Raw genomic sequence first — 11,764 nt, 5'->3', positions numbered from 1 at the left:
TTCCTTCCTTCCTTCCTTCCTTCCTTCCTTCCTTCCTTCCTTCCTTCTTAAAACTTGGATACAGATGTGCAGACAATTTGAGGAAAGGTGAGAGTACTCACAGCTGGAGAAGGCTTCATTGAGGAGGCAGTATCTGGACTGATCATTGAAAGAAGATAAAAATTCTGGAAGGCCTAGATGAACACAGAGTGCATTCCTGGTGTGGGGAATAGTTTGTTTATGCTTGTATAACTACACAGATTTAGAAGATGACATGTTGAATGAAGGGAAAAGCTACTATTTCAGTCTGGCCTGAATATAGATTGTGTAAAGAGAATCATATGGAACCATGGTGAAAAAGAAGGCTTGAATCAGACTGTGGAGAGCCTTATATATTAGGCAGAACAGTTTGTATTTTTTCTAGATTCATTAGGTTTTTAAGGAGGAGAATGTCATCAGAAGTATGTCATAATTTTATTTTGGTTGCAAGATAGTGCTTGAAAAGTAAATGAACAAAATCCACATGAAAAACAAATGGATAAATTCTACCTAATTTTCTAAAATGAACTCTTTTCTCCATCAATAGCAGTGGAATGACCACATTTAGACACTATGATCCCCAGTATAAAGTAAATACAAAATTGTTTTCTGGCTGTAATGGGAATGCAAATTTGGAAGATCTTCTCTGCCCCTAGGCTAAAATGCACCTGAAGCCTGGGGAGGGAGGCTTGTTTTTCAGTAGATACTTCTTGGTTGGCCAGTGAGTCAATAAGGTTGTTACATTCTCTGAGCCAGGAGAAGGCTATATAAGCCCTGATGTGTAGCTTTGTTTTGGGACTCACTTTGAGAAGTATTCTGTGATTTGATCTGAGTTCTGGGAAGCTGTTGTTGAGAGTCCCCCGGCTTTGAAAAACCCAGAATGTGGAAACCCAGATGTTGACTGGGTATGGATGTAATGGTTGGACAATTTGGAAATCTGTCTACTTGATGTTTCTGTCTTGATAATTATGCCTGTATACTTTGAGGTTCAGGGTGCTGACCTTTTCTCCTGAACAAGGTAAACGATATATGTCTGACTGATTAAAGTAAGCTTGTTAACCCATTTTGAGTTGCTTTCCTTTAACAAAGCAGATCCAAGAACCTGTGTGAGCAGGCACCCTGGGGACACTGGGGTGCTTGCTGCTACACTGGCTCATCTGATAAAAGAAGTTCCATGGGAACTCAGTTCTGAGAGGATGCTAACCCAAAGTGTGCTTTGAATTTTGGGTAGCAGTGGGTACATATATGTTGGGGGAAGAGAAGAACTAAGCTATAAATTCATGTTGCTCCTTATTTTATATTTTCTGTCTTTGGTATTTAAGATTATACTTTCCTTCAATATTTTTTTTTTAAAGCAATCAGGGTTAAATAACTTGCTCAAGGTTACATGGCCAGTTATTTCTGGGTGTGGTGCTAAGTATCTGAGCCTGGATTTGATCCCCAGGTCATCCCGACACTGGAGCTGGTGCTCTTACTCGCTGAGCCACCTGGCTGCCCCTAAGCAATTGGGGTTAAGTAACTTGCTCAAGGTTACACGGCCAGGTGTTTCTGGGTGGGTAATAAGTGTCTGAGCCCGGATTCGATCCACATGTCATCCCGACATTGGAGCCGGTGCTCTTATTCGCTGTGCTACCTGGCCGCCGCCCTTCCTTCAATCTTTTCTATTTTATGGTCTACTTTCTCTTTTTTGACTTTCCTTTTTCATGCCTAAGCTGTTGTAATAGTAATCACTTTAGATAGAGACCCCAATTTTGTCAGGAGTGAGATTTTTAAGTACGTTATGATTTATTAAACTAAAAGAATCATTATTTCTCTCCTGCTCTTGATTTTGACTGCCTATAGTATGTGGATGGTTACTAAAAATAACCTTATTAAAATTCATTTCTATGTTGTATTCACTAGCATGTTTAGTGCCTCATTACTAATAAGAATTCATCAAAAAATAATAATAAAAATTTCCATTCCTGATTGTTGGTGGGAGAAGCTCTTTATAATTTCAAGGAAATGGTGTGAAGCTGTTTTGGGACCTGACATAATAGTTATGAAATTTGTTTGACCTTAATAGATTATAAAACCATGCTAGATGGAAAGATTACAACATTTATTTTCCTCTACCCTTTAAGACTAGGATTAACTAAACATCAATCAAGCATTGATAATGACAGTTATCAGATTACCACCAGCTAATAAATATTCTTACCAAAGTTTTCTCCAAGCTCTTTAATTTGACATTAAATGTACTACTGGATTGGATTTTTATGAAGTTTTTTTTTAACTTTGGGGAGAATGCTGTACTAAAACCTCTTGGCCATCAGAGTATATTGCTGCAGGGAACCAAATAGCTTTTCTTTTTTAGAACTCCCATTAAAGATTCATTTTTATGAACTGATTTTATTTTTTATTAATGTCAACTTATGCTAAACTATGGCTGTGTTCCCAAATCTTCCTCCCTCTCTCCCTTCTTCTGTCCCTCCCCATAGTCAACAGGACATGACTGAATCTATTAAGATGAAATTCAATAGGGATAAATGTAAAGACTTATACTTTGGTACAAAAAATCAACTCCACCAGTATAAGAAGGGAAAGATATAATCAGACAGTAGTTATGAAAAAGATGAGGGTCTCAGTGTACTGAAAGTTCAATATGATTCAGCACTGTGATGTGGCAGCCCCAAAAACTCATGTAAGCTTGGGCTACATTAAGAAAGACATAGTTTCCAAGAATAGGGAAGTGATAGTCTCACTGTATTCCTTCCTAACACACATTTGGAATATCAGGTTAAATTCTGACCTCCATAGTTTGAGAAAGAAGGACATGAATAAGTTGGAGAGGGTCCAGAGGATAGTGAAAGTCTTTATCTATGGCCTATATAGCAATTTAATAAGTGCCTACTATGTGCTAGATTAGAGCACTTCTCTGAACAAGAACAGTTTGCTGTTTACATGAAGGGAAGGTTCAGTCAACACACAGTTGGCAATAATAGAGTAGAAAAGGAGTGGGCAGCTTTCAGAGATTTGGTATACAGCACTGCATTTACTTACCTGGGTCAGAACACTCACAAACATCAAGACTGGTTTGATGAAAATGATGGGGAAATTCAGAAGCTGCTAAATGAAAAAACGAGTACTCCACAGCTTTTGCCAGAAGGATAGTTTATCCTTCTCTAAGAAGGCAGCATTTAACTCCATCAAAAGTAAAGCATAAATGAAGCTTAAGAGAGATGCAGGAAGGATTCTTGGCTCAATAAGAAGGCAGATGAAATTGTTTTACACTGATAGTAACAATCCAAAGCATTTTAATGATGCCCTGAAGTCTATTTATGGGTCAAACACATATGGTACATCTCAACTACTCAGTGCTGATAGAGTCACATTGATTAGTGATAAGGATATGGATATGGAGAAGTGTGCTCAAACCTTCCATAGTGTTTTCAACAGATCCTCAATCAATGGTGAAGTCACTGACCTTGTACCTCAGGTTGAAGTCAATTCTTTCTGTAGGCAAATTTCCAACTGAAGACATTTTGAGTGTCATTAGGTTCTTCTCCTGTGTCAAAACACCTGGTGCTGATTCTATTCCAGCTGAGATTTACAAGGTGGTGGTGGGGGGCATTGAGCATATAAAACCTGACTGTTACATAGCAAGAGGATGTTATCCCCCCCCAGGAATTCAAAGATGCCTCCATCGTCCATTTCTATAAAAGTAAAGGAAACATATTGTCCTGTGACAATCACAGTGGGGCTCTCAGATCTCTTAGTGACTGCTGGCAAGATTCTTGCGAGAATTCTCCTAAATAGGTTGATCCTTCACCTGGAAGATGGTTATCTACCTGAGAGCCAGCGTGGGTTCAGAAAAGATTGGGGAATGGTTTATATGGTGTTTGCTGCCCTACAACTCCAAGAGAAATACTAGGAGTGGAACAGAGATCTGTATACAACATTCATCAATTCAATCTGACCAAGGCCTTTGATACTGTCAGTCATGAGGGCTTATAGAAAATTATGTCAAAATTTGGTTGCCCAGAGAAGTTCATCAGTATTGTACATTAATTTCATGATGGCAATGCCTGGGTTCTGGGTAATGGACAATGCTCTTGTGCTTTCCCAGTCACCAACGGAATGAAACAAGGTTGTGTGCTTGCTCCCATGCTTTTTGGCATGATGTTTTCAGGAATGTTGTCAAACGCCTTCAATAAGGATGAATATGGCATCAAGGTCAGCCACTGCACTGATGGTAAATTATTCATCTTTAAAAGGTTACAAGTCAAGATTAAAGTGGAGACGGAGTCGGTGCATGATTTGTTTCCAGATGTTGTGCACTCAATGTAGCCTCTGAAGCTCAGATGCAGCAAAGTATAGATCAGTTTTCTGATGCTTGTGCTAATTTTGGCCTAATAATTAACACCAAGAAAACACAGGTACTTCACCAGCCACCACCACACTTTCCATTTGTGGAACCACCAGTTACAGAAAATGAAGAAGTTTTGAATAGATAAGTTCACTTAACCTTGGCAGTGTACTTTCCAGGGATATACACATTGACAATGAGGCTGACACATGCATTGCCAGAACTAGCTCAGTGTTTGGGAGGCTCCAAAGGAAAGTGTGGGAGAGAAAAGACTTCCTACAAAACTGAAGCTATACAGAGCCCCTTGTGCTGATCTCGTTGTATGTCTGTGAAAAGTGGACAGTACACCAGAGCCATCCTAGGAAACTGAATTGCTTTCATTTGAATTGTCATAGGAAGATTCTGAAGATACTTGGCAGGAGAACTGAACACTGAGGTCCTTTCTCAAATTAAACTGCCAAGCAACTCCAATATGCTGGCCACATTGTTACAATGCCAAACATATACTTGCCAAAAAGATCATTTTTTGAAGAAGTCACACAGGATAAGTGCTCACATGGTGGCCAGCAGAAGTGATTCCAGGACACTCAAGGTCTCTCTAAAGATCTTTAGAATTGATTGAGACATGGGAGATACTGGCACTGGACTGCCCAACAAGACATACCCCTATCAAATAAGGTGCTGTGTTCTATAAGCAAAGCAGAATTGAAGTAGCTCAACAGAAATGCGAGACGTGCAAATTTAGAGTGTCCACCCAAAATATTCACATGGAATATTTGTGCCTGACCTATGCTAGAGCATTCTGAGCTTGTATTGGTCTGATCAGTCACAGTTGGACACACTGTAACTTGACTCTAACATAGTGATATCATTTTGGTCCTCTTTGAGAGCAAAGGACAACAACCAACCAACCTATGTGCTAGAAACTGTTAAATGATAGGGACACAAATATGAACAAGAGAGAAGGTCTAATCTCTCCTACACATGATCACTCTTCAAATATTTTAAGCCAGCTATTTTGGCACTCCAGGGTTTTCTTACCCAGGCTAAACATGATCAGTTACTTTAACCAATCTTTTAGTCTTGTCCTGCCTCCAAATCTCTCATTTCCACACCTTCTTTTTGATATCACCACTCTAGTTCAAACCCTCATCACCTTTTGCCTAGACCATTGCATTAGCCTTCTAATTTTTTCCCCTCTCTTAGGTCTTACCCCACTCCATTTTCCCCATAGCTGCCAATGCTATTCCCAAAGCTCATCATTTTCCTATTCAATAAGCTACAGTGTCTTTCTAATGACTTTAGGACAAGGGTGGGGAACCTGTGGCTTCAAGGCCACACGTGGCCCTCTAGGTCCTCAAGCATAGCCCTTTGAATGCAAACTTCACAGAACAAATCCCCTTAATAAAAGGACTTGTTCTGTCAAACTTGGACTTAGTCAAAAGACTGCATCCAAGGCCCTAGAAGGTCATGTGGCCTCAGGTTCTCCACCCTTGCTCTAGGATCATCTTTATCTCATCCTCTAAAATGTTTATTTTTGCCTGTTTTATATTGCATATAATTATTAGTACAGTAGTACTATGTAATTCATAAGCAAATATATCTATTGGGAAGTGCCTCATTTTTTTAATCAGCTAAAGTGCAAATTAAAAAAAAAAGTAAGCAGGGTCTGTCTTCTCTTTTTGTATGCCCAGAGCTTAATCTTTATTGTTTGATCAAGACTGCCCCATATACTTCTCCATGCAGTCTGGCTATAGTATAGACTTAAAACTGGCCATATTGAACTGAACTGAAACCCCTTTCAGGATCTGGCCATGTCATTTAGAAAGCAACTGGTGGCTCAATGGATACAGCCCTGGGCCTAGAGTCAGGAAGACCTAAGTTCAAATACAGCCTGAGACACTTCCTATCTGTGTGACCCCGGGAAAGTCACTTAATGTCTGATTGCCATCCAGAAAGGATGACAAAGGAAACAGCAAAGCACTCCTGTATCTTTGCCAAGAGCCGGACACGACAGAAAAACGACTCAATAAATGTCACTTGAGCAAAGGTTTGTGAAGCAAAGACACTGGGGGCCCTCTACTGAATGGCATCCTCGAAGAGAGTCCCTGCGTTGAATGGCAACCTCTTCAACCTCCTCCTCGCAGAACGTCCTCCTCGACTGCAGCCTTCGCCCTAAGGGGCTGGAGTCCCCTTTCACGGGGGTGCGCCGCGGATCTTTCTCTTGCCCTCCTCCTCTTTATTAGTCTGCAGGACAGAAGCGTGGCCGGCCAGTTGTTTATCGCGCACGTTCCAGCCTCGCGCCGGAGGCGCCTCTCTCATTCTCCTAGGAGCGGTCACCAGCACCCAGGCCCCTCCCGCTCCCAACGGTAACTGTTTCCCACCCCCGCCTCCTCCCCGTTCTGACCGCCCCCGCATAGAGTTTTGGGAAAACACATCCGGCCTGTGATCCAACCAATCTAGCCGGGGAGGGAGGCGGGCGCGGATAGGAAAGCAGGGAAATACTTAGGATTGACACGCGACCGTGCCCAATGAAAACCAGCGTTTAGCTTGACTCTCGCCCAAACAGACCTGAAAGAAAGGGATTTCGACCAATCGAGGCTGGGGGCGGGGGTGGTGTTTGTGGCGACCTCCCAGAGGCTGTGGCGTTTCCAGGAGGGCGCTTGGTGTTGTGTGCAAGGGCTGGAGGAATCGGCGCTGCCTGGGGCGGGGGGTGATTTCGTCCGTGGCAAAAGCCTCTGTCCAAGGAGAAAATGAGTTTAGCTCTGAGGTCGGTAAAGAGGGGGCGGCCTTGCTCCCCCCTCCCCTCACTCCCCGGAGCGGGATCTCAGCGGCGGTCTTGGGGAGGGAAGGGCGGTGAAGGAGGAAGGGAGGCGGGGAGCGAGGGGGCGGGAAGGCCGGCAGCCCGAGGAAACCGAGAAAGCTGCGGCCAGGCCCCCTGCGGCTAGACCGCTCTTCTCCCCGCGCAGGCAGAGGGGCAGCTGCAGGCGGTGCAGGAGCGCGTTGGATTTTGGGCGAGGCGCCCAGGACCGAGGCTCCAACCGCGATTTGCGGCGGGGAGCGAAGTATCGCGAGAACTCGGGCCCGGGTCTGATGAACGCCTCGGCCTCCCCCGCGGTCGCGTTGCAGACACTGCATCCATCTTCCCCCGGCCCCCGTCACATATGTCCCCCTGCCGATAAAAAGCCAAACCAAACCCCGCCGCCCCTGCCTGGAGCAGAGCTGACGTCGTCTGGACACCTCCATCCTGGTTTTTCCCACGACAGTTTGGGCTTTGTTTTTATTTTTGGCCTCCTCTCACTCCCCGCCTTCCCCATTCAGTTAATACCATTATAAAGTGATATATTTAGAAGTAGAAAGATCGCTCTGGCAAAGAAGCTTCGTGAACCTTAACGTGTTACATAACGTTAGCTGTTAAAGACGAGCTTCTTATTGGCCCATTTTTTGGAGGGGCATGTACTCGGGATAGTCTGGTGAATACTGTTTGTAAAGGCATAAAATAAAGGCTTCACAAAGGGAACCAGTGATATTGACATAGTTATCGAAATGTCAGTCAGTTCATGATGCCCCGTGCCCGCTCTCCCAGCTGAAGAACCTTTTGTTAAAAAGTCGGAAATGACCTAGTTTATCCTTTAATTCTGAAGAGGAAAAACCAGTCCAGAGGGGTGAAGTGGTTTCACTCATGCCTTAGTAACCAGGGAATTTTAAACTTGGGTCCTTTTATTAAAAATCGAGAATTCTCGACAGTTTCTGCCTTTCCCCCTCTATGTGCAAGGCACTAGAGTTACAAAGGCTATTTCATTTAAAAGTGGCAGTCACTTAACATCATTTACTCCACAAATTCGATTTATTCTTTTTTAAACGAATGTCTCCCTTGATGTCCTCACTGATCTCGCCTCTATCTTTGCCTTTCTCAGTCTCTTTCCCCTCTTCACACATCATTCTCCCTCTCCCCTCCCCCCAAGTTTTCCATTGGTTTTGTCAACTTCTGCAGAGCAATATTTAGAAACCCTTTGATAGGGGGTATCAGTAGTCAAACAGAGCTGTGGCCTTGACCTCTTGAGTCAAGAAGAAATTTTACAGGCCCTAATTTTGAAGGTAACAGTATCCTCAGATCCATAAAACGCTGTGTGATTGATCTTCCTGGGAGATCTCATTGTAGTCACACCTGCACTGTACACGTCTTAACAAAATTATCTGTAGTATAGGATTAGCAGCTATACTAATTTACCTATCTTAGTAGTTTGTATTGAAAATTCTTTACCCTTTGAAAACTTGCTTGTTATAATAATTCTAATTTCTTTGGAATTTTAAAAGTGTTAAATGACAATTTAAAAAGTCAGTTTAGGCCGGCCCTGCAGTCAGGAGGACCTGAGTTCAAATGCGACCTCAGATACTTAACACAAAAACCAACCCTGTGACCTTGGGCAAGTCACTTAAACCCAATTGCCCTCCAGAACCTTGGGCAAGTCACTTAACCCCAATTGCCCTCCAGAAAGCAAAAAAAAAAAACCAAAAAAGTCAGTTTAGGCTTTTTTGATACTTCATTTCCCTAACAAGATAAATTCAATTTCCTTTTTATTACATCAACCTTTCCAAAAGAAGACACTATCCTTCAACTGGACATCATAGATTTTATTTGCATTTTGTACATATAACATGGACCTATGTTTAAGATTAATAAAATTTTAGTTGATTTTTGTTATTCAGGGGAAAAATGAATGTTTAAGATGTGTAACTTTGCAGGTTAGTATGCCAAAATATTTGGTGTTAGTTGATTTCATGGATCCCTTTAGTTTATGTTACTTAGGTAAAGTAGAAATTAGTTTTAGCCACAAGCAAAAGTGAGTCAATATCTAAGTTACTTTTGGTTATCCTTAGAATTAGTTTTATGCTGTTATAAATGTTACAAAAGACAGTAATAAGTCTAAGTTTGGACAGTTTTTTTTACATGGCTTCAGAGAAACTACTGTATCATATGAGCTCTCAAGCATTGCTTTATTTGCAACAGTGTTAAAGGAAAGAAGAAAAATGACATTTTTTCTTAGTATGGTATCTCTGTGAACTCCAGTTTTCTTGACTCTAATTTTGGGAGACTGAGTTAGTTGATGGCAGGGATGTGAAAGAGTAGGATAGGGCAATTAAGGCCTAAAAAGGCAATTTGTTCTATCTTTGTTTCCTCAAAATAGTTGTAGAATTTTGGAAAATCATCCCAGTATTTATTTGGTTACTTTTCCCTTCAATCTTATTTTGATTATTGATGAATGCAAAGGAAAAGTAAGAGTGGGCTATAAGATTTTCTGTTTTCTCTTTCATGTCATAGAAATGAGCTTGTAGTAGACAAAACAAAAAGGAAAAAAAGACGGGAGCTGTCTGAAGAACAGAAGCAAGAAATAAAAGATGCTTTTGAATTATTTGATACAGACAAAGATGAAGCAATAGACTATCATGAATTGAAGGTAAAAATAATTCTTTTAAAGTTAGTTTGTATCTGTTGGCAATGACCTGAAAACTGCTTCTGAGCTAATTTTATACTTATCTGTTTTTGGAACTCAAATCGTTATGATACAGCTTTTGCAGTTTCGTACCGTGTTATTTAATGATATCCTAACATGTCTTTTTTTTTAGGAAATAATTTTTATATAGTGAGATCAGTCGTTCAGAAGGCATTTAGTGTTACACCTTCTGTGTACCAGGCAATATGCTAGGCCTTGGGGAAATACAAAGTAACAGCATTTTAAGTGAGAAAAGATCATTACTATGAAAGGTACATACTTTTAGTAATAATATTAGAGGATTTCAAACTGTTAATCTGCAAGTATTTATTTATTTAACGGTTAAATATTCTATTTGGAGGTTAAAGAGTGTCTGCTTTCAAAGTTTCTGCTCTTAATTAGGCCCAAACTCTTGTATATTCTGCCTTTGAATCATGACAGCAATCACACACACACAAACACACACAATCGCAGGTATACATAGGTACAAATATGGCATCTCATATATATGGGATTCCAAAAGTCTGACTTTTGGGTTACTGTACTCTTGTGCATGTACAGGTATTATGTGTGCAAGAGTACACACATGCACATTTATGTTTCAACATTACACTCTTTAGTAAAGAGTAAAGAACATATGTGATATATGACTAATGTTATTGATTCTTATGGAAAAAATGTCAAACTGATAATAGCTAGCATTTCAATGGCACTATTTGATCTTCACAACAATATTGTGGAGTAGGTGCTATTATTTTGCCCGTTTGATAGGCTAAGAGTTTTGCCTAGGATCACACAATTAGTAAGATTCTGAGGCACCATTTAAATTCGTATCTTCCTGAATCTAAATCCAGCATTATCCACTATGCCACCTAGCAGTTCTCAGTTAATTTATTAGTTTAATTTACAGATATGGAGGGAATATGGAATTGTGTGTGTGTGTGTGTGTGTGTGTGTGTGTGTGTATGTATGTATGGGTATGGGGAGGGGGAATTCTGTGCTTGAAAAGATGGAAAAAATGACATTTGTTGGGTACTTACATTGTCATAGCCTTATGGGAAAGGAAAACAAAAATATATACAAATATTTAGATATGATCACTATAATCACTTTAAATTGCAAATAATTGCAGAAGCATTTTTGGGACACTTATCTTTCTTTTTTTCTTTTTGCCTTTTTGGAAGGGCAGGGCAGTTGAGGTTAGGAGACTTGCCCAAGGTCACATGGCTAGTAAGTGTTAAGTGTGTGAGGTCATATTTGAACTCAGGTCCTCCTGACTTCAGGGCTGGTGCTCTATTTACGGCACCACCTAGCCACCCCAATAGTTATCTTTCTATTAGATTAAGGGGCTTTTCATATTCTCAGTGGGCAAAGTTATAACATTTGGAATGAAATGTGGGTGAACATTGAGTAGCCTGTTAGTACACCTGAGTCCTGGTTATGACACTGTGTGATTTTTGGCAAGCCCACCTTGAACCTTTCTAGGCTTCAGTGTGAAGAGTTTGCCTTAATAAAGAGGAAGGTGCTTTAATAACGATATCTATTTTATAATCTGCCCTGTTTACGGCCTTCAGGTTGGTCTTTCTGAAATGCTATACATTTAGTCATAAAACTAGCTGTGCTCAAAAATCTTCAGTGAGTCCCAGTGGATTGTAGACTAACTTTTTAGTCTTGCATTCAAAATATTTCATATTTTAGTTCCAGCCTACTTTCCCAGGTTTTTTCCTCCACTTATCCCCACAATGCAAACTCTCCCCTTTATGCATATTTATCTTTTCATTTCTTAAATAAACCTTGTGCTTTTCTATCTACCTTTGCTTGTTCTCTTCTCCTTAGCTCAGATGCCCTAAAAAATCCTTCCCTATCCCAGCCTTGCTCAAGTAATATCCTTCTGTCCTCCATG

General features: G+C 40.8%; 2 protein-coding genes across 2 annotated transcripts in view; one reads left to right on the top strand and one right to left on the bottom strand.

The window, feature by feature from the left end:
* POLR3G (RNA polymerase III subunit G) overlaps positions 1-11,764 on the bottom strand; it is a 527,072-nt gene that overhangs the window by 151,993 nt on the left and 363,315 nt on the right. The gene's annotated exons all lie outside the window — the stretch shown is intronic.
* Positions 6,961-11,764, top strand: part of CETN3 (centrin 3) — a 34,871-nt gene continuing 30,067 nt past the window's right edge. Inside the window, exons 1-2 of the mRNA XM_069085079.1 lie at positions 6,961-7,136; positions 9,690-9,825. Of these exons, the coding sequence (XP_068941180.1) occupies positions 7,120-7,136; positions 9,690-9,825 (153 nt within the window). The 5' untranslated portion in view covers positions 6,961-7,119. The remainder of the gene's footprint in view (positions 7,137-9,689; positions 9,826-11,764) is intronic.

Source organism: Petaurus breviceps, unplaced genomic scaffold (assembly GCF_028583685.1).
Source record: "Petaurus breviceps papuanus isolate PSGF00001 unplaced genomic scaffold, PetGlider_PUasm1.0 175, whole genome shotgun sequence".
Taxonomy (NCBI): Eukaryota; Metazoa; Chordata; class Mammalia; order Diprotodontia; family Petauridae; genus Petaurus; species Petaurus breviceps.
The sequence above is the reverse complement of the archived record's forward strand: the minus strand, read 5'-3'. Positions and strand labels throughout refer to the sequence as shown.